Genomic DNA, 26,095 nt, shown 5'->3' with positions numbered 1-26,095 from the left:
TATTTGTTTTTCTTCCTTGAAACTTAACAGAATTGAAAGCAACATATAATTGCCCTGTTATCCCTACAGATTCCTCTTATAAGGAGCATCACTAGTCTTTTGCTTCTTTGTTTGTGTTTGTTTTTTTCTGTGAGTTTGAGTCTTCATTCTTCTTTGTTCAAGCATTATCAAAACTAACTAGGAAGAGGGGATATATGTAAATATACAGCTGATTCATTTTGCCTCTACAGCAGAAACTAAAATAACATTGTAAAGCAACTTTACGCCAATAAAAAATAATTTTTTAAAAAAACCTACCTAGGGTTTTTAGAGAAAGCATTTGTTTATTAATGGGATTTTTATAGAATATTTTTTGTTTTTAAAAAATTATTTTATGTCTTAGAAAACACACAAGATAGAATGTTAAAACATAATCAACACTCAGCTTCAATAGTCATCAGTATTTTGCCAATTTTATTTCATTTATCACCCCCACAATTTTTTTTTTTTTTAGGCAACTGGAGTATTTTAAATTTCAGGCCTCATATCACTTCATTCATAAGTACTTTAATTGGTATCTCTAAAAAATAAGCAGTTTTTAGAAAAATCACAATATATTATCAAGCCAAAGTTAGGAATAATTCCTTAATCAAAACTGAACTTCTTTCAGATTTTTTCAATTGCCATTGTCTATTCTGTTTTATTAAAGTTTATCTAAAATTGGTTTTACTTTTCGCATAAATTTTTAGAATACTTCACAGTGAAGCCAACTGAGCTGGAAATTTTCTTTTGAGTTTTTTTTTTTTTTCCCCACTTGGTAAGATTTAGGGGACATGAAGATGAGGAATACACAACTCTGAAAACAGGTCTAGAACATTACTCTAGCAGGTGTGTGTATAGTGGACTGAAGCTGGGAGAGTGGACATGAAGATGAGCTAAGAGTAATCAATTTAACTGCTACTGCCACCACACTGTGAAAAAGGGAGTAGTGAGTTTTACGAAATGTTAAAAGGACTAGTCCTTTCTTAAAGCTCACTATTCCCTTTTTAAACAATTACTCTTAGCTCATCTTCATGTCCATTCTCCCAACTTCAGTCCACTATACACACACCTGCTAGAATAGCGTTCCTCTAAATGTTATTTTTAGTTTTGTTCAACAAATAAAAGTGATTCAGCATTGCCTAACATATAAAAATTAACTCTCCAGACCTGTTTTCAGAGTTGTATTTTTCTCAACCTTATTTCCCCTTAATCTTACAGTGTCTGCTCCTGCCAATATAATTTTTTCACTGGCCCTAAAAGTTAAATTGTTTATTTCTATGCCTTTGCACAAACTATCCCTTCGTTTTTGGAAGGTCTCTCCCTGGTGGTTCCATATAACTATGCTATTCTTAAAAAATCTAGCCTTAAAACTATCCTCAGAAGCTTTTGGGAGTTAGCCCCACCTGCATCTCATCTGTAGTCTGTCATTGTGCAGACAGACACACAATACTCATTTCTGCTGTTCCCCAGTGAATGTGCTTTTCACTTGTTTTGTCAATACTGGTGTTGGGGTTGGTTTGTTCGAGTATAAGTTATTTGAAGACAGGAAATATATTTCTCTCTTTATTTTTTTTAGCTGTTTCTCCAGAGTTCTCATTACAGTGTTCTCTTATAGAGTAGGTGCTCAGTTAAAATTGATTGATGAGGTCATTGTACATATAGCATAATATAAAATTGATTGAAGAGCTTATATTGTATAAGAGCATATGACATTGGCTCGTTGCCTTGTTTCCAGGTCTCTGCTAAAACTGACTTTTCTCTGTTCCCCTCTTTCTGTTTGTGCCTTGCAGCACTGATGCAGGTGACAGCCCTGTTGGCACCGCCACTGCCACCAGCCTGGAGCAGCCTCAGGTTATTCCCTCCCAAGGTGACCTTCTGGGGGATCTTTTAAACCTTGACCTTGGTCCCCCAGTCAATGTGCCACAGGTGTCTTCCATGCAGATGGGAGCAGTGGATCTCTTGGGAGGAGGACTAGATAGTCTGGTAAGCATCTTTCTTCTTTCTTGTAGTTCTTTTAAATTCTTTTTGTTTTTAAATTTTGGGAGTTATTTTTAATTCTTGATATGCTGAAGAACGTTAAATCTTTCCCCTTTTTAGAACTAGATGACAAGCAGAGCAATGTCCTTTGATAAAGGACAGGATTATGTCTCCAGAGAATTAAATGATACTGTATGGGATGTGTTTGCATGTATACAGGATTATTTTGTTGTCCTGCCTTTAAATAGAACTTTTGGTGTTTAACCAACCTAGTTGCCTTTCCAGAGCTTATTATTGCTCCTGCTGCTTAACTCTGGATAGCCGCTGTAATTCCCCTTTTGACCTGAACATCATTTAAATGATCTCATAGTGATCATCCTGCTTTGAGGCTTTCAAGCTTTTGCCTTTTTTTATTTCAATAGTTTATTGGCTTATACCTTATCTGATTCTGAAAGATTCTGAGGCAGACATTTGAGCCATTGGTGGTTGGTTTTTTTTCTAATGTATCTTTCTTACAGTTGGAAAGTGCTTCTTGATTGGTTGTTCTTTCCTCTTCTCCATCCACATCTCCCACTCCACACTGCCATACTTCCAATTTAATTAGCTTCCAGGATTCTAATACTAAAAGGCTCAAAGTCCAAAGTGTCTGTGAGTATGTGCCAATTAGTTACTGTTGCTGTGCAGGATACATGAGAATATTAAGGATGACCTTCCATCTGGGTAGAGAGGCAGGCCAGAGAAATAAGAGGTCTTATCGCATGGCTCCCTACAAATTAGATACTTAAGTGTGGTGGAATTAAGGGAAGCTTTTTTAGCAGGACACTTCCAAATAAGATGTTTGTCAACCTGTTGACTATATATATGCCCAACTGATTTATTTCCCAGCATTAGAAATTGAAAGTCAGTGCCTTAGATACAAAAATATTATGTCCTCAGAGATTATATAAACAAAATAACCTTGCTTTCTGCTTCATACACTGGCATTTTCTCTTCTCCTTTATGAACAGTGTTATTATGTCTGGGATTTATACCAGTCAGTACAGATGCATTAACTTTCGACTGACAGAGAGTCTAAGGAGATAGGGTTACTATCATATCTCTATGGATGATACATTTTACTAATGGAAATCACTGCTTCCAGGGTCTATATACTGACCAAGCTCTGGACTGTAGCTAATGGTGACACAGATGAGCATTCCTTTTGTCTTTCTTGGGAATATAAGCATTGCTTTTCAAATTCAGATCTCTTTAATGAACAGAGTTGACTGAATGGCTTCCTCATGTGATAATTCTGCATTGCTCTATAGCCTCTTTTCTAGACTCAGGAGACTGACAAATGAATACTGAAATATTCATGCAGACTCCCAGATCCTTTCTAAACATTGAAACAGCTCTTCGTATTCTGTTGACGTATGAACGACAAGTTAAATGTTAAATCCTCCTCACGTTTATGCCTGAACAACCCTGCTTATTTCTCTAGAAGTTTACAACATGGTGGACTCATTGAACCTAAGAAGACAAATTAAATTTGAAGGATAGAGGGGAGAAAGAGGCTCTGTATTTAGATGATGCCTGGCCCAGGATTCTGTCCTCTTGTTTCTTGACCCACTTTAGCATGGAAGGAAAGAGAATATTATTTCCATTTGGCTTAGTATCTTAACTCTTTTTATCTTAGCTCTTGCTGGTCTTTAACACCAGTGAGTTTTTTCTTTAAATTTTATGCAGCCAGTCCAGTCATCTGTTAGAATTCTGGAAAGTTTACATCAGGAAGAAAATTGATTAGAACTTTCTTAGATTGTAGTAGACTAAGTCACATGTGGGCTTTTTCTTGTTTGTTTTGCAAAAGATATTCTCTTTGGGGCAGAGAATAAACTGTTTTATCATTGGATATCTAAATATTATATAGGGGTTGCTGTGTAAGCCCAGTAATGTTCCTGTAACTCTAAATTTTAGCTTATTCTGACTTTGAGATTTAAAATGGCATACTTGGTGTTACAGCCCCAGAAAGTGTTTACATGCAGGTTTCTTCAGCTTCTTCTGTGATACAAATATATCCCAGAAATCAGAATGAGGAGGAAAGGCCTTCTTTTTGCTTTGAATCTGTCTGCAGTTAAATATATATTCATTCAAAGAACCAAGATTTCTTTTAAGAGAACATCACAAGGAAGAGACCTAAATGTGGTTGTGTGAAAGACGAGTTTCTGTGGCAGCAGTAGTCTGTGCCATTTTTAAAAAGCTTTTATTGTTCTTGCGTAAATTATCTAATTGAAAGACGAAAATAGTTCTCAGGCTTTTTATTTACTCTGTATAGATAGTGCTGTTTCTTGAATGAATCCTTACCTTTTTAACAGTGCTCCTCAAATTAATGTGTACATACATCAAATGGAGATCTTGAACAAGATAATTGTTGGTCTGGGGTATGACCTAGGAGTCTTCTTTTCTAACGAACACCCATGTCTGCGGACGACATTTTGCATCGTAAAGACATGGAATATCTGTAATCACTGTGAACCACTTCACTTTGGTGTTGGAATAGCTATTGATAAACCTCTGTGCCTTTTTCTTCTGACTTCAGTAGTAAACACATTCCTGGAAAGATGGCTCCTACTCTGCCTACATAGAGGGAGGGCATGAAACTCTTTAAATTATTTTGTTAAAAGTCTGTCTTTTATTCTCTAAGAAGAAGAATGTTGCTGGGTATGGTAGAATTTGACCCAGGTCCCCATTTAAAATGTAGCCTGGATCAGAATTATTAATACGTGGTTGTCTGGCAAGCAGCACTCAGGTTACGTCATCAGTTTTCATCTCAGAAAGCCTCTCCGAAAAGTTTCTGCTTGTTCTTATCATTGGTTTCTAACAGAACCTTACCCGTAGAGGTCAGTGCTGTGCTGCTAATGAGGCGTGGCAGCTACTTACCTTTTATTCCAAGCTTTGTGCTCTCAACTCTAGCTGCATAATTGGTATTTAAAAAATACATATACTGGGAGTGTTTGTACCTAGCTCTAGAACAATTAAACAGAATTTCTGAGAGATGGGGCCCTATTGTTGTTCAGTCGCTCAGTCTTGTCTAACTCTTTTGCGACCCCATGGACTGTAGCACACCAGGCTTCTCTCCTTGAGCATCTCCCAGAACTTGCTCAAACTCATGTCCCTTGACTCAGTGATACCATCCAACCATCTCATCCTCTGTTGTCCACTTCTCTTCAATGATGATTTTTTTTTTTAAATATCCAGGTTATTTTAATTTTGCAGCCAAGACTGAGAGTATTGGGCCAAGTGAAGTTCCAGATGAAGTTAGGTAGAGAGTTAAAAAATTGGTCTTTAAGCCAAGACAGTGATTTCCACAGAATTATATTCTGGTGAGTCTTGGCACCTCCTACAGAACAGTCCTCTCTGAATTTACCTTTGTTCTGTCCCGCCCCACCTCATCCCTGACCCCCAACTCTAGGACATTTTCTTACTGTGATTTGCTGTTAGGTGATCCAGCCTATCAGAAATTGGCCAAAGGTTGAATTTGACCAATTTAGATTTAGGGTTCTTTAACCCTTGCTCATGGTCCATAATTGGAGACTGAAAGTTGTCTTGTATTTTAGATTACCTATCCATTTTCTGTTCCTCTGTCTTAAAACTTGAAATTCACTAGAGGATAGTAGTAGTCTTCCATTTTCATATCTTGGTGAACCTCCCATTAGATTTTATTTGCCCTCTTTCATTATCACACTTACAGAATTTTGAGATTTAGTGAATTGTGACTTTTCCAGAGCTGTCATTCAGGAAATACTTGTCAATCCATTCATTCATTATTATTATTCATTACAACTTACCTGAAGGCTCTAGCCTTCGTCCATCAATAATAGTGACTCATATAATAGCTACTGTTCTTAAACCAGAGTGAGGTAGGTATGTAGCTGTGACATTAAAAAAAAAAACACACACGTGCACACCATTCCTCCCAAGTGATTCTTAACATGGTGTTTTTTTGTTGTTATTTGGTTTGTTTTCTTGGGTGTTTTTTGGTCTGTTTTTGTTTGGGTTTTTTTTTGTTTGTTTGTTTTGAAGGTAGGTCTTTGAAAACCGTTGAGTTTCCCTGGTAGCTCAGCTGGAAAAGAATCCACCTGCAGTGCAGGAGACCTGGGTTCAATACCTGGGTTGGGAAGATCTCTGGAGAAGGGAAAGGCTACCCACTCCAGTATTCTGGTCTGGAGAATTCCATGGACTGTATAGTCCATGGGGTTGCATAGAGTCGGACACAATGAGTGACTTTCACTTCACTTTACCTTTGAAAACCATTGATGTATACAGAGCTTCAGATTTTTAAAAATGTTTCTATATCACTGGACTTAAATGAAAATGGATTTCTGATATACTCTTCACTTTCCTCCTTAGTTTTTTCTTGTCCTTTAGCATATTCTTTTTTGCTTAAAACATAGTTTCCTCCTGTTAGTATAAACTTAACTGTCTGCTTGATGTGCAGTGAATTTCAGTTAATGAAACTTACGAGAGCAGTGAATTTCAGTTAATGAAACTTACGAGAGTGATCTGTTCTGTGTGTAGAGCAGTGTAGTATACTATCTCAGTGTTGTTGGGGTTTTGGCTTCTTTGTTTTAGAAGCTGTATGGGTGTCTTTTGATGTCCCAGCTACCAAGTCTAAGAAACTGCTCATCCTGGGGAGTGTGGCTTTTCTGACAGTGCAGACCCTTCTGGTTTGGTGTAGTGTGGGAGATGACCTGGCAGCCGTGTGTGTAAGCCTTGCATACACGCTATACAGATACAACATGTGCTGGTGAATGTGATATCTCTAAGGAGCACTGAAGTGATAATTGAATCTTGATTATTTGTTTCCATTATTTTCAGACTGTCAGCAAAGACCTTGGCTAAACTATGGCCTTTTTTTCATCCAAGGTGCTGTGTGTTACTCTGTTTAGAAAAATGGTGCTATTGTATATCAAGAATGGAAAAGAAACATCATCCAGAATCCCCTTTCTCTATGCTGACAGAGGGTTTCCTGCCAGAGAAATGTGCTAGCAGTGTGCCCCGCTAGAGCAGAATAGGAGAGAGGAGAAACTGCCTTTTCCAGACTCCAGTGTGTTTTTCAGAACATCCTACCTGTTTCTTACAGATTTTTACCTTTCAGATATTTTAACTGATGCACGATTATAGTAATGATTTTGAGGTTTCTTTAGCCCATGGGAAATCCATGCTACATCTTCATCTCTCTTCCTCTGGAAAAGATTTACTGTGATTTAAGAACTTAAGTTTTAGAGTTGGAAGTGTTGTGGAGAGAGCTTTATAAATTGTAGCCCAGTTTTGCCTGGTAAATTCTTAAGTGGCTTTTTGTAACCACTGTCTCTTTTATCAGTGCATAAGTTTCATGAAGGCTGGCCTCAGGCAGTTTGGGGAATAATTACCAAATACCGAGTGCGGATCTCTGTGCTAGAACTTTTATAATTTCTAATCCTCAAAATAAGTCTGCAGGGTAATTGGTATTGGGTCTCATTTGACAGATAACTGAAGGAAGCATAGCTAGCAAGTCTCAGTCAGGATTTTGAACCCAGGACTTTTTGAAAACTTTAAAGTTTATACACACCTTCAGTGTCCTGTAGTTCCTGCAGTTTGTTATTGTCATCTTCCATAATAGAGTCCAGTCTCACTTAACTTTGATCTTCTCATACTGGAGTACACAATCTCTGGAGTAAACAGCCGAGCATAGGGTGCATCTGAAGCTGCAGGATAAACCTGGTTCGTCATCTTGTAGTGTTAAGTTTTACTCTATGGCAAGCAACATAAACACACCATATTAAGGCTTAGAAAGTAAAACTGTATGAATGTTTTAAGATAAAACACAAGACTTGCTTGCCCTAGGCCTTTCCATGATATACTTCCTGCTGCTGCTGCTGCTGTGCCACTTCGGTCATGTCCAACTCTGTGCGACCCCATAGACGGGAGCCCACCAGGCTCCCCCTTCCCTGGGATTCTCCAGGCAAGAATACTGGAGTGGGTTGCCATTTCCTTCTCCAGTCCGTGAAAGTGAAAAGTGAAAGTGAAGTCGCTCAGTCATGGCCGACTCCTAGCAACCCCATGGACTGCAGCCCACCAGGCTCCTCCGTCCATGGGATTTGGTGCCCTCTATGTGAATATTCAAAAGCAAAGATATTACTTTGCCGACTAAGGTGCATCTGGTCAAGGCTATGGTTTTTCCAGTAGTCATGTATGGATGTGAGAGTTGGACTGTGAAGAAGGCTGAGCGCCGAAGAATTGATGCGTTTGAACTGTGGTGTTGGAGAAGACTCTTGAGAGTCCCTTGGGCTGCAAGGAGATCCAACCAGTCCATTCTGAAGGAGATCAGCCCTGGGATTTCTTTGGAAGGAATGATGCTAAAGCTGAAGCTCCAGTACTTTGGCCACCTCATGCGAAGAGTTGACTCATTGGAAAAGACTGATCCTGGGAGGGATTGGGGGCAAGAGGAGAAGGGGACGACAGAGGATGAGATGGCTGGGTGGCATCAGTGACTCAATGGACGTGAGTCTGAGTGAACTCTGGGAGTTGGGGATGGACAGGGAGGCCTGGCGTGCTGCGATTCATGGGGTCGCAGAGTCGGACACGACTGAGCGACTGAACTGAACTGAACTGAATGTGAATATGAGCTAGCTTACCACTAGGAGGCACTTCAAAGTTTGAGAAAGACAATAAAAATATTCATTAATGAGAAGAGGGATTGGATAAGTTTATACATCTGTCTTCCAGCAAAAGGACTGAGATTGCTTAATCTTACCCTCTTTCAAGTAGAGCCACAAAATCCTGTGTTCCCAGCTATTTGGTGGTGAGCTGTGATATAAAGCAAGTACTTTCAAGGCAATAAAATGATGTGTGGGGCATTCTTGTGATGAAAACTGACAGTCAAAACCACTCAGACAATACATTCAGATTCTAGAAAAAGCTTTGGCTTTGGTTGGGAATAGAGGGGATGGGGTCATTTTTTCCCCCTTAATTGGTTCTATTCATATGTTTTGGCAGTGTTGATGGAGATAACTGTGCTCTCGGCAGTTAGTGAAACAATTTTGTCAGCCTTCTATCCATTTTGTGATAATTTTCACCAGTGAAGTGATTGATTTCAAAATTATCTCCCCAAGAAATAATAGTGCTGCTTATATGGTTAGTGAAACATTCAGTCACTCAATAAATATTTAAGTGCTTATTCTGTGTCAGGCTCTATTCTGTGTATCGGGAATATAGTTGTGAACAAGTATATAATCAGGTAATTACTGCAAAGAAAGATGAAACCAGATACAGAGCTGCTCCTGTGGACTTTTACTACATTGAACATTGAGTTATATCTGACCTAAGAGACCAGTAATGGCCATTCTAGGAACTTCTCGTCACATTCTGTCCCCTGTCCCATCTCAGAAAATAATCTATTACATCACCCTCTTTTTCTGTTGATATAAGACTTTTTTTTTTCCTTCAAGTTAAGGAGTCTTCTGATGATTTTGTATAATCTCAACTCCTTTATGCTATTCCACATCAAGTCTGTTCTGTTCTCATCATGAGTTTGTCTAATAGCTTTGGCACAGTTACAGATTATTTTCACTGGTTCAATTAGTTATATTTTATGGTGCTTTTCTAAATAGCTTTGTGAAAAATCAAATTAAAATTTGCAGCCTAGCAGCTGAAAACCACACTTTACCTCGGAGATAGTGTGTGCCTACTAAGATCTAAAACTGATAGGAAAAACACAGATTGATATTTTTGATGCCAGTAAGATTTTGGTATAAGTTCTGTTTGTGATGGGAATCATTGTGTACTATTTTTACATCATTCTATTTTGATTCCTGCCTAACAGAGCTATTGGCAAACTATCTGCCCTGAAATATTTCTTAGACTCTCTTCAATTAAATCAGTTCTGGATAGTGTCACATAAGAGGTAATAATTCCAGAAAGGAGCAAAGAAATGTGTGAGCTTAAGATCTCTACCTCTAATTAAGAGAATGTCTTCAGATTCTCAGACAGCTCCATAGTTTCAGAAGCAGACAGGTATACTTTAGACTGGTCAGATGCACCTTGTCAAGGGGGCTAACCCAGATCAGTCTTTGTGAACATTTATGGGGTTTTGTGTTTTGTTTTATTTTCAGTCTACTTGGTGGCCATGTCAAGACTTACCCTTTTCTTAGAGTCTGACAGACTTGTTGCCTTACGGAACCTCAGTCTTGAATTCTTTTTTTTGTACTTCTGCTATTAAAGCATATTGCCATTGGATGAAGGAATTTCCTTTTGGTATGCAAACTCAACTCTCAAACTTTTGACTCAACCAGGTTCTGCAACAGAACTCATGTATCCATGCTGAAATCTCTTTAGCCCATAAATTAAAATAAGTCACCATGAAATCACTGCTTTGCATCCAATTACTGAATGAACAGTGAAGCAATACATTATTATGTAGTTCAACATGAACTGAGCTGTTTCAGCACTAATTCAGACATGCTGAAGCACCCCACTCTTCGGCAGTAGCCAATGTTAGTGTTACTGTTAATGTGCCATTTAATGTGATTTAGATTAGAGGCTGGGGAAGCTTTACCACTAGCAGAAATTTTAGACGTGGGTATCAACTAGGGACCTTTAGGAAAATTCTGTTTAATTTGCACCATTTAAAATATTCTTTTCTTGAAATTGTCACCCCTCCTTTCTTCATCTTCCTGTATACTGATTTAGTTGGTCTATAAAAAAATGTTAGTTGCTCAGTCATGTTCGATTCTTTGCAACCCTGTAGACTGTAGCTCGCCAGGCTCCTCTGTCCATGGAATCCTCCAGGCAAGAACACGAGTGGGTAGGAAGTGGTTCAGGAAGATTCCCTTCTCCGGGGGATCTTCCTGAACCAGGGATCAAACCTGGGCCTCCTTCACTGCAGGCAAGAACACGAGTGGGTAGGGGTGGTTCAGGAAGATTCCCTTCTCCGGGGGATCTTCCTGAACCAGGGATCAAACCCGGGCCTCCTTCACTGCAGGCAAATTCTTAACTGCCTGATCCACCAAGGAAGCAAGTTGACATTACTTCCTTCATGTAGAAAATAGCAGCCTCATTAAGGCAATCCTGGGAATAATGGGAAAGAGCTCCTAAAGACCACTTAAAACATATACAGCATTTGAGATTAAAGTCATAGCTTACTTTTCACTCACCTTCCCTAGCTCAGTGGATAACAGATATCACTAAATTTTTACAAGTGCAGTTTGATTGATTTTGTACCTGACCTGATTAGAAAGTATTACCAAACAGATGAATCTCATCTGACTCGGGTTAATACCAGCAACTGAACTGAAACATTAGTGGCTGGTTCAGGCTAACATGACAACATTGCTTTGTTTAGTTCGGACTTCTAGCCTCCCTGCCCCACCCCTGCCCACCCCGAACTAATACCTGCCTCAACCTGCCTGTCACTGTGGATGGGAGAGGCCCTCTCTCCTGTCCTTGCTGACAGCTTCTGTTACTCTTGTCTGTCCCTGTGCTGTCCCCTGTGTCATATTTTCAGAGGAAGATGACAGCCTCTCAGAAACTTTTCACTGAAAAGGAAGGCTGCCAAATGAAGTCTGAATAAGCTATAGTTTTGCTAGTTAGAAAGCATACTGAAATTGTCCTTTACTTGTGCTCTCTGGACATAGCCCAGTTAGGTGAACCTTTTTATTTGTGGGTATGTGTCTCTAATACCCCTTGCATTCTCTCTCTGTAAGATCAGAGATCTTGAGTCTGGGTTGCAGCTCAGGTGTATCTGATCAGCTGAACATACATGGAGAGTGTCAGAATTGCTTTTCAGTTTCTCTTACATGGTTTTGAATAAAATTGACGAGCAGCATGGGGGGCGGGGGAGAGTACATTTAGATCCTGTCCAGCTAAGATAATACTCATATAATGCTCAAATATAATGAAATCTAAGAAAGTAAGGCCTATAAATGGGCTTTTTTTCCCTTTGGAAAGAACACCGCTAGTGAGTGCCTTTTCTCAATACCTTTTATTGAATTTAGCATCTTTGATACTATTGCTGTTTCTCTTCCAGTGTGTTTTTTTCTTGCCATCAAGTCCCAACTAGGTCCATAAAGAATTCCATCTCTTTCAAACTTGAGTTGTGAGATAGCCCAGAAGGGAGGATAATGGCTGTGGGGAGAATGTGTAAGCCCATCAGAAAGTCATAAAACCAGATCAGAACCAGCACTGGGACAAATGAGACATTCTGCATCATTGCCTTCCTTAGAAAGGGCTTTTCTTTCTGCTCAAGTTCTAGCTTCCTTTTCAATTTAGGAGATAGCTCCAAAGTAATTTCTAAACTGATAACTCTTGTCTGACTCCAGATAATAGTTAATTCCCTAAGGCAGTGGTTTTCAACCTTGTCTGTACATTGGAATCACTAGGGCAACTTTTTAAAATTCTGATGCCCAGGCTATACCTCAGAACAATTAAATCACTATGACCGGAACTGAGACTCAGGCATCAGTGGTTTTAAAAGTCCGCTTACCCCGATGTACTGCAGCCCATGGGATCACAAAGAATCAGACATGACTTAGCAGCTGAACAACAACTCCCCACACTATACACACAAAGGTGGTTGATTCCACTTTGTTTTTAAGGTTGAAAGCCATAGTTGTTAGAACAAAATTGAGATAGTTATTAATACTCTTAGAAAGTTTGAATCTTACTCTAAGAAACCTCCAAGTTTCATAAGGAGAAATTGAAAACTAAAGACCTCCCATAAGCAGCTTGCTTTTGCAAAATTTGTTTTCTATGGCTTCTTTCTTTTTTTTTTACACCTATCTGCCCTGTGCTCCAATCTACTTAGACTGCTCTTTCTTCTTGATCATGCTTTTATTCCTACTTTTTTAACCTTTGTACATTCTGAGAAATAACCTCTCCCATTTTTGCTTTCTGTAGTTTCACAAACATCTTTTCATTATCCTTCAGCCAAAAGGAGGCTCTTCTCTCTAGAACTTTGCTTTTTTTGTGTTAGCATGTTCTGTATGGTTTTGCATTCGTGTTTTGTTTTTCTGCTAGTTTGCAAAGCCTAGATCTGGTTCGTCTGTGTATTCCCCCCATCACCTGGCATCTTTACATTCCCCATTGTACCTTTTCTCTAACAAACGTTATGTAAGTGTGTGTTTGAATAAAAGGGCTCTCGTCCTCTGGATGTGGGCTCTTCCAGGAACAGGGAGAAGGCAGATGTGTAATGCCCTTTCTGTTTGCCACCATGTTTCCAGTTACTCAGAGTCTTGGTTGTGATGACCTTTTCATCTGTCTGTGCCTGTGATTTCTCGTCCCAGGTCCAACCATTACATAGTCTTCAGAAACCAAATTTTGGAAGTGTTGACTCTGAGGTTTGGAGTGCTCTGTAGCTTAGTGCAGAGCAAGCTTACTTGTGCCAGTTAGGCAGCACCTGCCTGGGTGGGTTTTTTTTAAATTTTTTTCCCTGCTATGATGGAAACAGAATGTCATAAGTCCCATTATTTTTCAAGATATATATTATTTTTGAGATTTGACAACTCAGTTTTATGTATCTGTTCACTGAGAAGATAATGAATCCTCTGTCTCAAATGCTGAAGATAGTACAGTTGTTTTTTTTTAACACATCCATAGCATCGAGCTCTCCAAGTTTCTATCACTAAATGATAATAAAGGAAACTGTTTTGTAAAGCAGACAAGGCATTTGGTGATTCAGAGATGAATTTTAGATACACAGTGAGAACTAGGGAAGCAGCAGTGTGAAATTGTAACACAAAAAAAGTGGCGTTGGCCTTTTCAACAGCACCATTAGTTTCATATATGTGTGTTTTATGTTTCTTCACGCTAGCTGTTTTCAGCTTCAGTTCTTTTAAATACTTTTGGCCTGAAATTCAGGGTGAATTATATCAGAGCCCTGGCGGGGTTGGGGGGGCGGTGGGGCAGAGCTAAGACCATGTGGAATTATTTTCCTGTCACCAAGCTAATTACGTTAATCTAATTCTTTAGTAGCTAATCCTTTTAAATAATCTACTTCAGAGAAATCACAGCATTTCTCCTTAATTGTACTGGCTGTGAGAGACAGTTGAAAAATGGCAAGCCTTCCCACTTCCTCCCCAGGTAGGCTATCCTCCTAACCCAGCTGTTTGCTTTCTTAGCAGAGTTCTAAACTGAAAATCCCTCTGGTTCCAGCTGTAATTTTTGGAGCTTGAAATTGCAGTTCACTACTGGTTTGGCCCCCACTTTCTCAGTGAGGCAGCAAGTTTTGTAGTTCAAAGCACATTTTCATTATTTTCTTTTTTCCCCCTCACATTTCCTTTTAAAAAATAAGGCATATCCAAAACATTGCTACCTGGAGATAGAGCTTCTTGGAATATGTAAATTCTTTAAATGCTGTTTGGGTTTGTGTCTGTGTACCCCAGTGGAAAGATTGGATCTGAAACATCCCTGAGGTGTCCCAGCTCCATCTTCTTTCCAAGTTTTCTCACAACTTCCGCACATCATCATGTCCCCTACTTAGTTCCCCTAGGATGTATTTCTTTGTAATCTAGAATTTCTTTAGACTTTGGGAGTCAACTTGAATAGCATGTGTTCCCCGCAAACTTGGTAGAGCAATTTGCACATTCTGTTTGGGCATCTAGTACTTAGCTAAATGAACTCTACCTTTCTCTCCTCTCTCTCCTTCTCTCTTTCAGCTTGGCAGTGACCTTGGCGGGGGCATTGGAGGAAGTCCGGCAGTAAGTGCCATCGGTCTCTTTCACCATGGGATGCGCTGCCCCCGTTTGATGCCTTTCCTATGCGCACCTTCTCAGACCAGCCACCGCTGCTGTCTAGCCCTGTGCACCAGAACCTCTGTAGCAGCGTGAAGAGTAGATAGTAGTGTAGGGCTGCTTGGAGTCTTCGGCACCAAACACCACGTGTGCTGTAGGGCTGTCTTCAGGGGTTGGCGCTCTGGTGTCTACAGAGCTCTTTGTCTTCCTGATGGCAAAGAGCCAGAGGAAATGGAACCTCCCATCTTGATGAGAGAATACCCTTATTCTTTTCTGTCATCTAGAAAGAGCTTGAGAGACAGCTGGACTCCAAGTGAGACTCTCCTCGTAAAAGAATTGGGGAGTATGAGTGTCCGTCTCCCCCAGGAGAGTTTCCTGGGGATACTGTAGGCCTTTTGCACAGAATCATGGAAGCTAAAATTGGAAACAAATAGAAAAAACCTTGGGTTACTGTGTTCCTGATCCTGCTGATTACTCTCTTAATAGAACGTCTAAAGAGTGTGTGTATCTTTTCAATGATGAAAAAATAACCATGATGATTTAAAGGACAAAGAATATATGAATTAAACTCCTAAGAATATTGTAATTATGGTGTGTTCTTATTTATTTACCAGTAACTATTAAAATAGATCGCAACGTTTTAAGGACGATTAATCTGTTCTTCCTGATCTCCCTGCTCCCCTTCCCTTTCATTCCCTGCAGGTGGGACAGTCCTTCATCCCATCATCAGTGCCTGCAACCTTTGCTCCCTCCCCTACTCCTGCTGTGGTCAGCAGTGGTCTGAATGACCTGTTTGAACTCTCCACGGGGATAGGCATGGCACCTGGTGGATATGTGGCTCCTAAGGCTGTAAGTAACACAACACTTTCTTAGTGGACAGGACCTGAATTATTTCATGTTTAACATTTGCATTACTCCCACTGATAATAAGTTCAAGGTTGGGGCCCTTGTTCTAGAGAATTTATGAGGAAGATGAATGGTGGCCTCAAACCTAGCAATAAAAAGCACCATAGCACCCTTATTAACCATTTTTATAATTAGACTTAAAATTGGAAGTGTTAAGCGTTTACGTTTTGTTCTCCAGTTTAAAAATATTGCCTTACTTATCAGCACTGAAATCAATCTAGTGCTTTGAACTGTATATCAGTTCAGAGAGGGAAAGACATAACATTTTACTTCGTATTCTTTCTACGCTCCTTTCCACTGGAATTGCATGTGGATTCTAGAGTGCCATTGCTCAGACTTGGTTTTTATGCATCTTAGTGCACCTTTTCAGAGTTTTGATTTAGGTTAGTGTCGTTGATATCTTTCTAGTCTCAGCCTCTCTTGATGTCATGCTCAAAAGGAAATTCAGAAGACGAAGGGGAAACTCCTGTAAATGAAGCTTATTTCAGCACCTTAACTGCCTAACGAAGTGAAATCTTAATTTCATCCTTATTTACTCAAAAACAGCAGTGAGATGAGCTCTGCCTGATTTCATTGGGCTTTATGCTGTATTTTAGGTCTGGCTGCCTGCAGTAAAGGCTAAAGGCCTGGAGATTTCAGGAACATTTACTCATCGCCAAGGGCACATCTATATGGAAATGAACTTCACCAACAAAGCTCTGCAGCACATGACAGACTTTGCAATTCAGTTTAACAAGAATAGGTAAGAAATCTGAGTTCCCCAGCTTAATCCTGAGACCAGCAGTGTACTTTGTGTCTAGCAAGTGAGTGTTCCGTTTAGCAGTGGGTAACAACTCTTGTGTTGGCAGATGCTCAGTGTAGACTGAGCAAAGGCTCTTGTGTATCTCTTCAGTGGCCAGCTGTAACTCTGGAGGCCCTAGGGAGTTCTGCCGGGAAGGTGGTCCCTGTGGAGTAAGGAAACCAAGACTGACTTAACTGCCGTAAAGGATTCTAAAACTAGTATGTCTTTATTAACACAGTTTACCAAAAAAAAAAAAATGCTTTTAGTTGAAATCCATTTATACAGTTAATAATAATTGTTTTGCATCTGAGTGCCAGACATTTCTAGGTACTAAAGCATGTCTTAAATATGTGCCCAATGTTTGTAACTTGGGCTTCCCTGGTGGCTCAGCTGGTAAATAATCCTCCTGCAATGCGGGAAACCTGGGTTCGATCCCTGGAGAAGGGAAAGGCTACCCACTCCAGTATTCTGGCCTCGAGAATTCCATGGACTGTATAAACTTTTGTTTGACTGTCCAAGTCCAGTGATTTTTCTAGGATATTCCCAGTGTTGACCAATGTTAGTCAGTTTTTCTTGGAATAAGGTGTGCCCTTTCAGTGTGGCCACATTTTGGTGAGAAAAGTGAATGGACTTTGGCTGCTCTAAAGAATATGGAAGACAGTCTACCTGTTAACTGAATAATCACATGCAGGCAGGCAGTTTGCTCTTAGCAGTGAACTCTCTGCCGTAATAGGGAAGAGAGTTGCGACAGGTGAGAGCTTATTCTCCTTTCCACCTGCTTGTCTCCTTTTCCTTTCATTTTGGTCAGTTGTCGTTTTGTCATTTCTACATTTTATTCTTTCACTTTTATCCTCATCTTTGTTTCTTGTTGAGTTTGTGCTTGCTGCCAGTCCTTTTATTTACATTTCCATGATCATTTCTTGTATGTCTTCTAGTAGGTTCCTCAACAAAGCCTCAGCAATCCTAGGATTCTTACATGGTCAAAATCATAACTTACATGCTTGAAAATTCTTGACTCAAGATCTTTGTTTTACTTCAGAGTTGTTTGTCATTTAATATTCCTGAGGAAAAGTTCATTGCTAGCATGGTTTTTCCCTGTATGTGTAAGTAATTTGATCATTTTGTTTGACTGTCCAAAGTTTTGAAGTCCAGTAATTTTTCTAGGATACTCCCTGTGTTGATCAATGTTAGTCAGTTTTTCCTGGAATAAGGTGTGCCCTTTCAGTGTGTACCTTGAAGTCCTGTATCTCTGGGAGGTTTTTAGGGTTTATGTGTTTAACCTTTTGTCCTGTTCCATTGTTTATATTTTCTTCTTTGGAGAATTATGTATTTATTGACTTTGTCTGTTATATGTACTATTTTTCTCCCTAATATTTTCTTATCTATAAATATTGGAATATGTATCTCATGACCTTTTTTTAACCCATAACCACAGCACCATTATTAAACTCAAAAATTCTTTAATATTATCTAGTTCTTTAATATCATTAATATTATTAAGCTCTTTAACATCATTAGCAGATTATTGCAGTTCTCTATTGTTGTACAGCTTGTTTTATCTGAACAGGATCCCATTGGTCTCCATATATACTAATTAATTGATATGTGTCTTAAATCTCTTTTAACCTCCTCTCTCTTCCTTTTAACCTCCTCCTCTCTCTCCCTTGAAATTTATTTGTAGAAGAAATTAGATGTTTTATCTGTAGAGTTTCCCACAGTCTAGATTTTGCTGATTATATGTAAATTGGTCTACAGGCCTAATTACATTTAGACTTGATCTTCTGACTGGAATGCTTCATGAGTAGTGGTGATCTTTTTCTTCATTTCTGTTTTATTTGCTTTTTTTTATTTTATTCTCTGTGTCTGTTACTGTTTTTACTATGATATCTCTTCTCGTGTTCTTTGTAGCTCTGTCTTTGCCAATATAATCATACCTTTTCTATGTTTTGTAAATGAAATTACATAGTGTGGAGTCTTCTGCATTAGATTTCTTTCACTTAGCATAATACTTCGAGGTGTTTCACTAGTCTGTTTATTGTTGAGTAGTATCCAGTGATGCTTGTAGCACGATTTGTTGACCCTTTCACCAGTTGGTAGAAGTAGGGATTGTTTCCAGTTTTATCTTTCATGGCTAAAGCACCTATGAATATTCATGTACAAGTCTTTCTGTGGAACTGTATTTTCATTTTTTCTGGGTAAATACCTAGCAGTGGTATTGCTGGGTCATGTGGTAAGTGTGGATGTTCCGACTCCCATGTTCCCACCAGTGCTAGCCATTCTTGTAGATGGATAGTAATATCTCTCTACTAACTAACAATACTGAGCATTTTTTTCATAATCTTGTTGACTAATCTTATATCTTCTTTGGTGAAGTATCTTCTCAGATCATTCCTTTTTCTTTTTTAAAAAAAAATTATTTGTCCTATTATCAAGTAGTAAAGTTTTTTATATTTTCTAGCTATAAGTACTTTTCAGATATGCCTTGGAAATATCTTCCCCCAGTCTGTAGCTTACTTTTACTCTCTTAGTGTTTTTCAAGGAACAGGTTTTTTGTTTAAACACAGTTTATTTTACAATTTTTTCCTTTTTAAGTCTTTTGCTTTTTGTGTTCTGTTTATCAAATCTTTACCTGACCTACAGTTATTAATACAATTAAAAAAATTTTAATGGAAATGGCAATCAATAAAGCTCTTATGTTTACCTTTATAATTCACTCTGAGATAATTTTGGTATGATAATATGGTGTAATGTGCAGTGTCCAGTTGTGTCCGACTCTTCATGGCCCCGTGGATTGTAGCCCACCAGGCTTCTCTGTGGAATTTTCTAGGCAAGAGTACTGGAGTAGGTTGCCATGCTCTCCTTCAGGGGATCCGGAAATCCTCATCTCTTGAATTGGCAGGTGGATTCTTTACCATTAGCACCACCTGGGAAGCCCAGTATGGTGTAAAGTAAGAGTCAAAGCAAAGTCTTGCTGTAGTAAATCTAGAAGTCATGTAGTATAAACCCTCCAACTATGTTCTTTTTCAAAACTTGTTTTGGGCAATTCTAGGTCTTTTTTCTGCTTGGATTTTGATGGAAGGTATAGAGAATATATAGATCAGTTTGGGGAAGAACTGACAGCAAACAATACTAAGTCTTCCAATCTATCAGCATAGCGTATCTCTCCATTTATGTAAGACCTCTTTAACTTCCCTCTACAGTATTTTATAATTTTTCATGTACAGATCTTACACATCTTTTGTTGTATATAAGTGTTTCGTAGTTTTGATGTTTACAGTAAGTAGCATGTTTTAACTTTTGGTTGCTAGTTTATAGAAATATGGTTGATTTTTGTATATTGAACTTGTATCTTGCAACTTCAATAAACTTACTTACTAGTTCTGGTAGCCTTTTTTAAAGATTCCCTATGGTGTTCCACATAGATCAGTCATGAGATCAAGATCAAAAGGGCAGAATAGTTTTTGACCTATAAATGTTAATACCAAAATGATTTGATGTGTCTACTCAAAATCATTTATTACATTTGGGACTCTAAAGTATAGTTTATCTAGGAAAAGGAAAATGTTTCTCCTGCTGTTCTGAAATTGATACTGCTTAAAAAACTCTAGTTACTTTACATTATAATCTCATTTTTCTTCCTGAGGCTAATTAGAGCATAAGTTCAATGTAAATTTGTATCATTAAGTTGTTCATTTGTTATACCTGTGGCCCAACTTTTCCCTTTCCGTCTTCCTTCATACATTTTTGTTTTTATGTGACTTCTAACTCAGACTTTTCCCGCTCTTTACTATTTTATATTATTATCACGCAGGCTTCTGTGAGAAGTCTAACTGTAGTGGATATTCACTTCCTGCCGTAGGCTAAGAAAGTGGCCAGGTTTGAGTCTGCAGCATGTCTTTCGTCCTTTGGAGTATTGTTTTGAATGTTTAAACCAGTCAATTCTGCTTTACTTACAGTGGCTTTTTCCCAATGATTGTATCCTGTGTAAGTAAACAAAGAAAAAAGAAAGTGAGTTACCGTAAATCATCCTCTGGGCTGACTGGGCAGGCTATCAAGCTAGTGAAATAGTAGTAGTGTACTTTGCAGGGTGGGTATTCTCCCAAGGATTATCTAAAGACAGATGTATAAAAAAAGATGCTTATCAAATCTGCCCCTCTAGTGGCATGGTAAACATAAAACTTTAGAATCGGGGCATTAGCTAACCAGTTCTCTGCTGCTGAATGTTTTCTCCTTCCTCTAATCTATTTCATGGAAACCAGAGGTTATGTGGTTTCCTTGTATAAAAAGCCATGGAAACGTAAAGATGTGTCTAAATCCTGCCTCCTAATAACCTCTAGGACTTCTTCACCCTCTCTTCTAGCTTTGGTGTCATCCCCAGCACTCCTCTGGCCATCCATACACCACTGATGCCAAACCAGAGCATCGATGTCTCCCTGCCCCTCAACACCTTGGGCCCTGTCATGAAGATGGAGCCTCTGAACAACCTGCAGGTTAGACTCTTACTTCAGTCTGGGTGTACAGGTTGATATCTTGCCAATTTTATTTTATTTATATGTAAAGCAACTCCTCTCATATTAGATTTAGTCATGGAATAGGGTTTGAAATAACTCTGTGGAGAAGACTTATTTTTCATTAAAACACACACACACACAAATCATAACATTGACACAGAAAGTTACTAATTTTTTTTAACTCTACAAACAAAAACTTTTCAAGGTGTTATTTATAAACTTTTTTCTTAAGACTTTCATAAAAGGGAATTTGAACGTTGTAAGAGTAGATTTCCCAGAGAAGGCGATGGCACCCCACTCCAGTGCTGTTGCTTGGAAAATCCTATGGACGGCGGAGCCTGGTAGGCTGCAGTCCATGGAGTTGCAAAGAGTCGGACGCAACTGAGCGACTTCGCTTTCACTTTTCACTTTCATGCATTGGAGAAGGAATGGCAGCCCACTCCAGTGTTCTTGCCTGGAGAATCCCAGGCACAGGGGAGCTTGGTGGGCTGCCATCTATGGTGTCGCACAGAGTTGGACATGACTAAAGTGACTTAGCAGCTCCAGCAGCAAGAGTAGATTTCAGGAAAGCTATGTGGAGGTCATCTTTGAATACACTGCCATAAATAATTGGGCTCTGTATGATATGCATGTGGTAAGTGTAACATCAACTTAGAGGAGGTCAGAACTTTATCATGTCTAAAAGAGCCTCTCCATCTTGATAATACTGAATTTTTAGAATGCTTAAGTCCTAGCTTAGAGTTTCATTTCATTTGCATCACTTTGAATTTCTCTTTGAAATAAGCCTTCTGGGGTTTAAGCAACATGAAGGTAGAGTAGTAAGCATGTAAATTGAAGCCCCAGCAACCTGAAGGGATAACATACAGATGGAAGCCTGGAAGTTGAGGATTTTAATGTTCACAGGGACGGAAGAGACCACCTTGGGTCGACCTGAGATGGGGAACTGTAACTGAGCTTTGCATAAAGCTGACCCCCTGGAAGAGCAAGTCCCTCAGTGAAAAGGGAACTAGAAACACATTTCCACAGAGGCAAGTGATGGGAGAAAGTTCTCTCTGACCAGGGTTCTGATGGCCTCTTGTGAAAAATCCAGAGCCTGAATTTATACTGGGTAGGTACAGAATTCTCCAAACCAGTGTAAAGTTGGACTAGAACTGATAGAGCCTAGGATACCTGGCAGAAGCAAATAGAGAATTGGCCCTTTTACAACAATTTTGAACTTTAAGGCCATCAGGACTCCCATCTGAAAAGAAAATCTCTACTGAAAGTGAGCTCACATTTTAACAAAAGAAGAAAAAGGGAGTGATGTACTGTGACGGACACAAGACTCAACTAAGAGGATTGGGCATCCCCTTCTACCAAGAACTTGAGAGAACAGTCTGAATGAGACTGTAAAATATGCTGTAAATGATGAACAAAAAATAGCAACCTTCCACTTTGTGGTCAAGACAGGTAGGATCCCATTGCACGGTGTCTTGGAAATACCAGTGTGGGATCCTAGTACTCATGGTGAGACATCAACAGTAAAATTACTAAGAGTTGAAACTAATGTTCTCCAAAATAGTTAAAATACCAGCACACCAGGCCTGCTTGCCAGTTGACTAATTACCTTGCTGCCTCAGTAGTTGACTGCTTCTTTTTCAGCAAAGAGTTTGATGATATAGAGGGACAATGAATGAGTCACAATATAACTTGGCTCAGTCTAGGAGAGAGAACAAGGATTACGGTGTAGAAGGAATTGGCTGTGCTGCTATGATGAGACTAACGTGTTGAGGGGCTTTTCCAACATAGAATCCTAAAGTAAGTAACTAACTCAAATTTACATCTGCTCTCTTTTCATGGAAATCTAACCTCCTGTTGGCTCACAGAGCCTCAAGCCAGATATTTGAGGTCAGTCAGCATGGGTGCAAGAATGCTTTACTTTAGAAGTAGGAAAAGGAATTTGGGTCACAGAAATCAGGGCAAATTTCCTTCTCTTAAAACCAAAAGGGAACTGTGAATAAATGTCAGTTTACTTCCCTATTTGCATTTCCACTTGACATTCAGTAGAATGAACATCCCAGATGGGAACCCTCACATGAGTTGTTCTTTTTGTTTGTTTGTTTGGCTGCATGGCACGTGGGATCTTAGTTCCCCAACCGAGGATTGAACTGGTGTCTCTTGCATTGGAAGCCCAGAGTCTTAACTACTAGACCACCAGGGAAGTCCCAGGAACCCTCATAAAAGAGGGAATCTTAGTCCAAATCCTTCTCTCGCATTAGAACTAGCAAGTTTTCATTTTCACAAACCTGACATTAAAAAAAAACTTATAATTTTTCTATCTAAGCAGAATGTACTAAAGCAGTTCAACTTCTCTAGAGAAAACACAAATTTTCCATCTGTAGTCAACTACTGATTCTCCATGCTTTCCCATGGATTCTTTCCTTTCAAGGGTGTCATAATTATGGCTATTTTCTGATTTAATTGGCATTGCCCAATGGAGAAGATAAGCAAAAACTTGAAAACAGATGAAGTTTTCCCACCCCCCCCCCCCCCCGAGAGCAGCTTTATTTAATGTCTGCAAGTGGAAGTTGAAACTAATGATTAACGGAAGATGGTGGCTTACCTTAGTTTTCAGCTTCTATTCTGCTTTTGTCCCAGTATGAATAAAGAGTCAGAGCTTAACTTCAGTAGGCTTTGACCATAAAGATCCAGATAAAGCCAGGTAAAGATTGATTGACATTAACATTATAAACATATGTGTTTAAATTCAAGAGCTCATGCAGGAAAAATTAGTGCTTTTCTAGTACTGCAGACCATAAAATTAGAAAAGAAAAAAAGAGTTTTAGGAAATGAAATTTGGGAAGCAATGTGAGTTTTAGCTGTTTTGGCTAATTTGATATCTATATATAGGACAGACAAATCAAACTAGCCTCTGTAATATAGCATTTAGTACAAAAACTTTTCATTAAAAATATCATCAAACTGCTTACTGACCTATCGTCTTTTTGAACCATTATTGAAAAAAAGACACTATTCTCTCTTAAAATGTAAAATAGATTATACCTTAGAAAGAGCATTAAATACCTAGAAGAAATTTGAACCTAGAAAATCTACTGTACTGATAATGTTGGTTGTCAAAAGCCTTTGAGAATCCAACTTATAAATATTACACAAAGCAAAGTTTAACTTGTCTGCCCCCCCGAGCGTCTCTTGAGTTTAACATATTATATTCCGTAAAAAAAAAAGAGAATTGATCTCCTGTATTTAAATAAAACAAAAACCGTAACAAATGTCTAAATGAATTTTGTCTAAAAGAGCCTTCTCTGACTTTGATATCCTTTTCACTTCATCTATTTCATCTGTTGCTTAGAAACATTTTCCCAATATACTCCTTCAGACTTGACACCTGGCAAGTGACTGCTTCTTCAAGTCAGTGTCTTCAAAAGTACAATAGAATCGTGACATAACATGTTCATCCCAGTCTTTGTATGGATGCTGTGGAGTTCTCACATTTGCTTGGCCTCCTTTTTCACCAAGCTGTGAACTTTGGGGAGACAGTTGATACCCCTTTCTTTCAAGTTTTAATTTTATCAGGTCTGTGAATATACAGGTTAGAGTTAACTAGTTCTAGAGTTAGCTAAGAAAAACCAAGTTCCCAGCCTTCTCTTCCTACTTATTACCATTATCTGTGTACATATTCCCAATCCTCATATTTTCCTGATAGAACTGTCTTAGGATTTGCTTTAATTAGTATTCATTGTTCCTGTTACTATGATTATATATACTCCTCAGAGCTGAACTATATAGTGTGATTATTTTTCTCCATAAAACTTTTTATAAATAATTAGGTATTTACCCAGTAAGACTTGTCTCTATTTGTTTGCTTAATTTTTTGTGTTAACTGTCATTCGTTCCCAAATTCCAGTGAGATCAAACTCTTCAGAATAGTCCTGCCGACTTCACTCTTAAAGTCTCCTTTGGGAGCCGTTTGACTGCTTTAATCTAGAGTGATTTTCTTCCACACCTGAAACTGTCATCCTGTGAACTCCCTTCATCATAGCCCTGAGGATTCATTCTCTTCATCTATCTTATATGTTGGGTCTCCTCTTGTATTTTCCTTTCCTTGATTTACTCCTTTGTTTTGATGAAGAACATACTCCAGTAGCTGCCTAAAAACAGGTGTTCAGTTCAGTTTAGCTGTGCAGTCGTGTCCGACTCTTTGCGACCCCATGGACTGCAGCACGCCAGGCCTCCCTGTCCATCACCAATGCGTCGTTGATGCCATCCAACCATCTCATCCTCTGATCCTCTGTGGTCCCCTTGTCCTCCCGCCTTTAGTCTTTCCCAGCATCGGGGTGTTTTCAGTGAGTCAGTTCTTCACATCAGGTGGCGAAAGTATTGGATAGGTGTGTAAAGTTTTAAACAGGTAGCGACTTTACATGTTTTAGAACGTTTTTTTTTCACACTTATATGATGGTTTCTGTATATCTTTCTAGATGAGAAATAGTTTTCCTCCTAGTCTGAAGTCATTCTGATTCTTGATCCTTTTCTGTGCCGTGTTGTCTCTGAATGAAAGCTTGTAGAATCCTTTGGTTTTCCCTCTTCTGAAATTTCACAGTGATAATGCCTTGGTTTGTGTCTTTTTTCACCCACTGCTCTAGGTCCTTATTGTGCTTTTTCAGTGTGGAAACTTGTATCCTTCAATTCTGGGAACTTTTCTTTTTTATAGATCTCCTTTCATTTTCTTTGTCTCTCTTATTGGAAGTCTTGCTCTTTGAATGTTGACCTTCCTGGACCAATCTTCTGCTTTTTGTCCTATTTTCCGTCTCCTTCTGCTCTTTTTTTTTTTTGCCATAACCATGTGACATGCAGGCTCTTAGTTCCCTGAGCAGGGATTGAACCTGCACCCCCTGCAGTGGATGTGCAGAGTGTTAACCACTGGACCACCAGGGAAGTCCTTCTTTTTGCTCTATTTTCTAAAAAACTTTCTATGAAAAAATTTTAACTCTACGAAAGTAAGCAATCATGTAATGAATCCCTGTGTGCTCATCCCTCAGCTTCAATAATTAATCACTCCAGTGTTAGTAGCATTTCATCTTTGCTCCCTGTGCATATTCCTGCCCCATATTATTTTGAAGCAAATCTTAGACATATCCTTTCCTCTGTAAATATTTCAA

The 26,095-nt window shown here is 38.9% G+C and overlaps 1 protein-coding gene across 1 annotated transcript in view; it reads left to right on the top strand.

Moving 5' to 3' along the window:
* Positions 1-26,095, top strand: part of AP2B1 (adaptor related protein complex 2 subunit beta 1) — a 110,191-nt gene that overhangs the window by 51,384 nt on the left and 32,712 nt on the right. Inside the window, exons 14-18 of the mRNA XM_052657030.1 lie at positions 1,812-2,004; positions 14,667-14,708; positions 15,444-15,590; positions 16,244-16,389; positions 20,789-20,918. Of these exons, the coding sequence (XP_052512990.1) occupies positions 1,812-2,004; positions 14,667-14,708; positions 15,444-15,590; positions 16,244-16,389; positions 20,789-20,918 (658 nt within the window). The remainder of the gene's footprint in view (positions 1-1,811; positions 2,005-14,666; positions 14,709-15,443; positions 15,591-16,243; positions 16,390-20,788; positions 20,919-26,095) is intronic.

The sequence above is a fragment of the Budorcas taxicolor genome, chromosome 19, assembly GCF_023091745.1.
Source record: "Budorcas taxicolor isolate Tak-1 chromosome 19, Takin1.1, whole genome shotgun sequence".
Classification (NCBI taxonomy): Eukaryota; Metazoa; Chordata; class Mammalia; order Artiodactyla; family Bovidae; genus Budorcas; species Budorcas taxicolor.
This window is presented reverse-complemented; position numbering and strand designations above follow the sequence as displayed.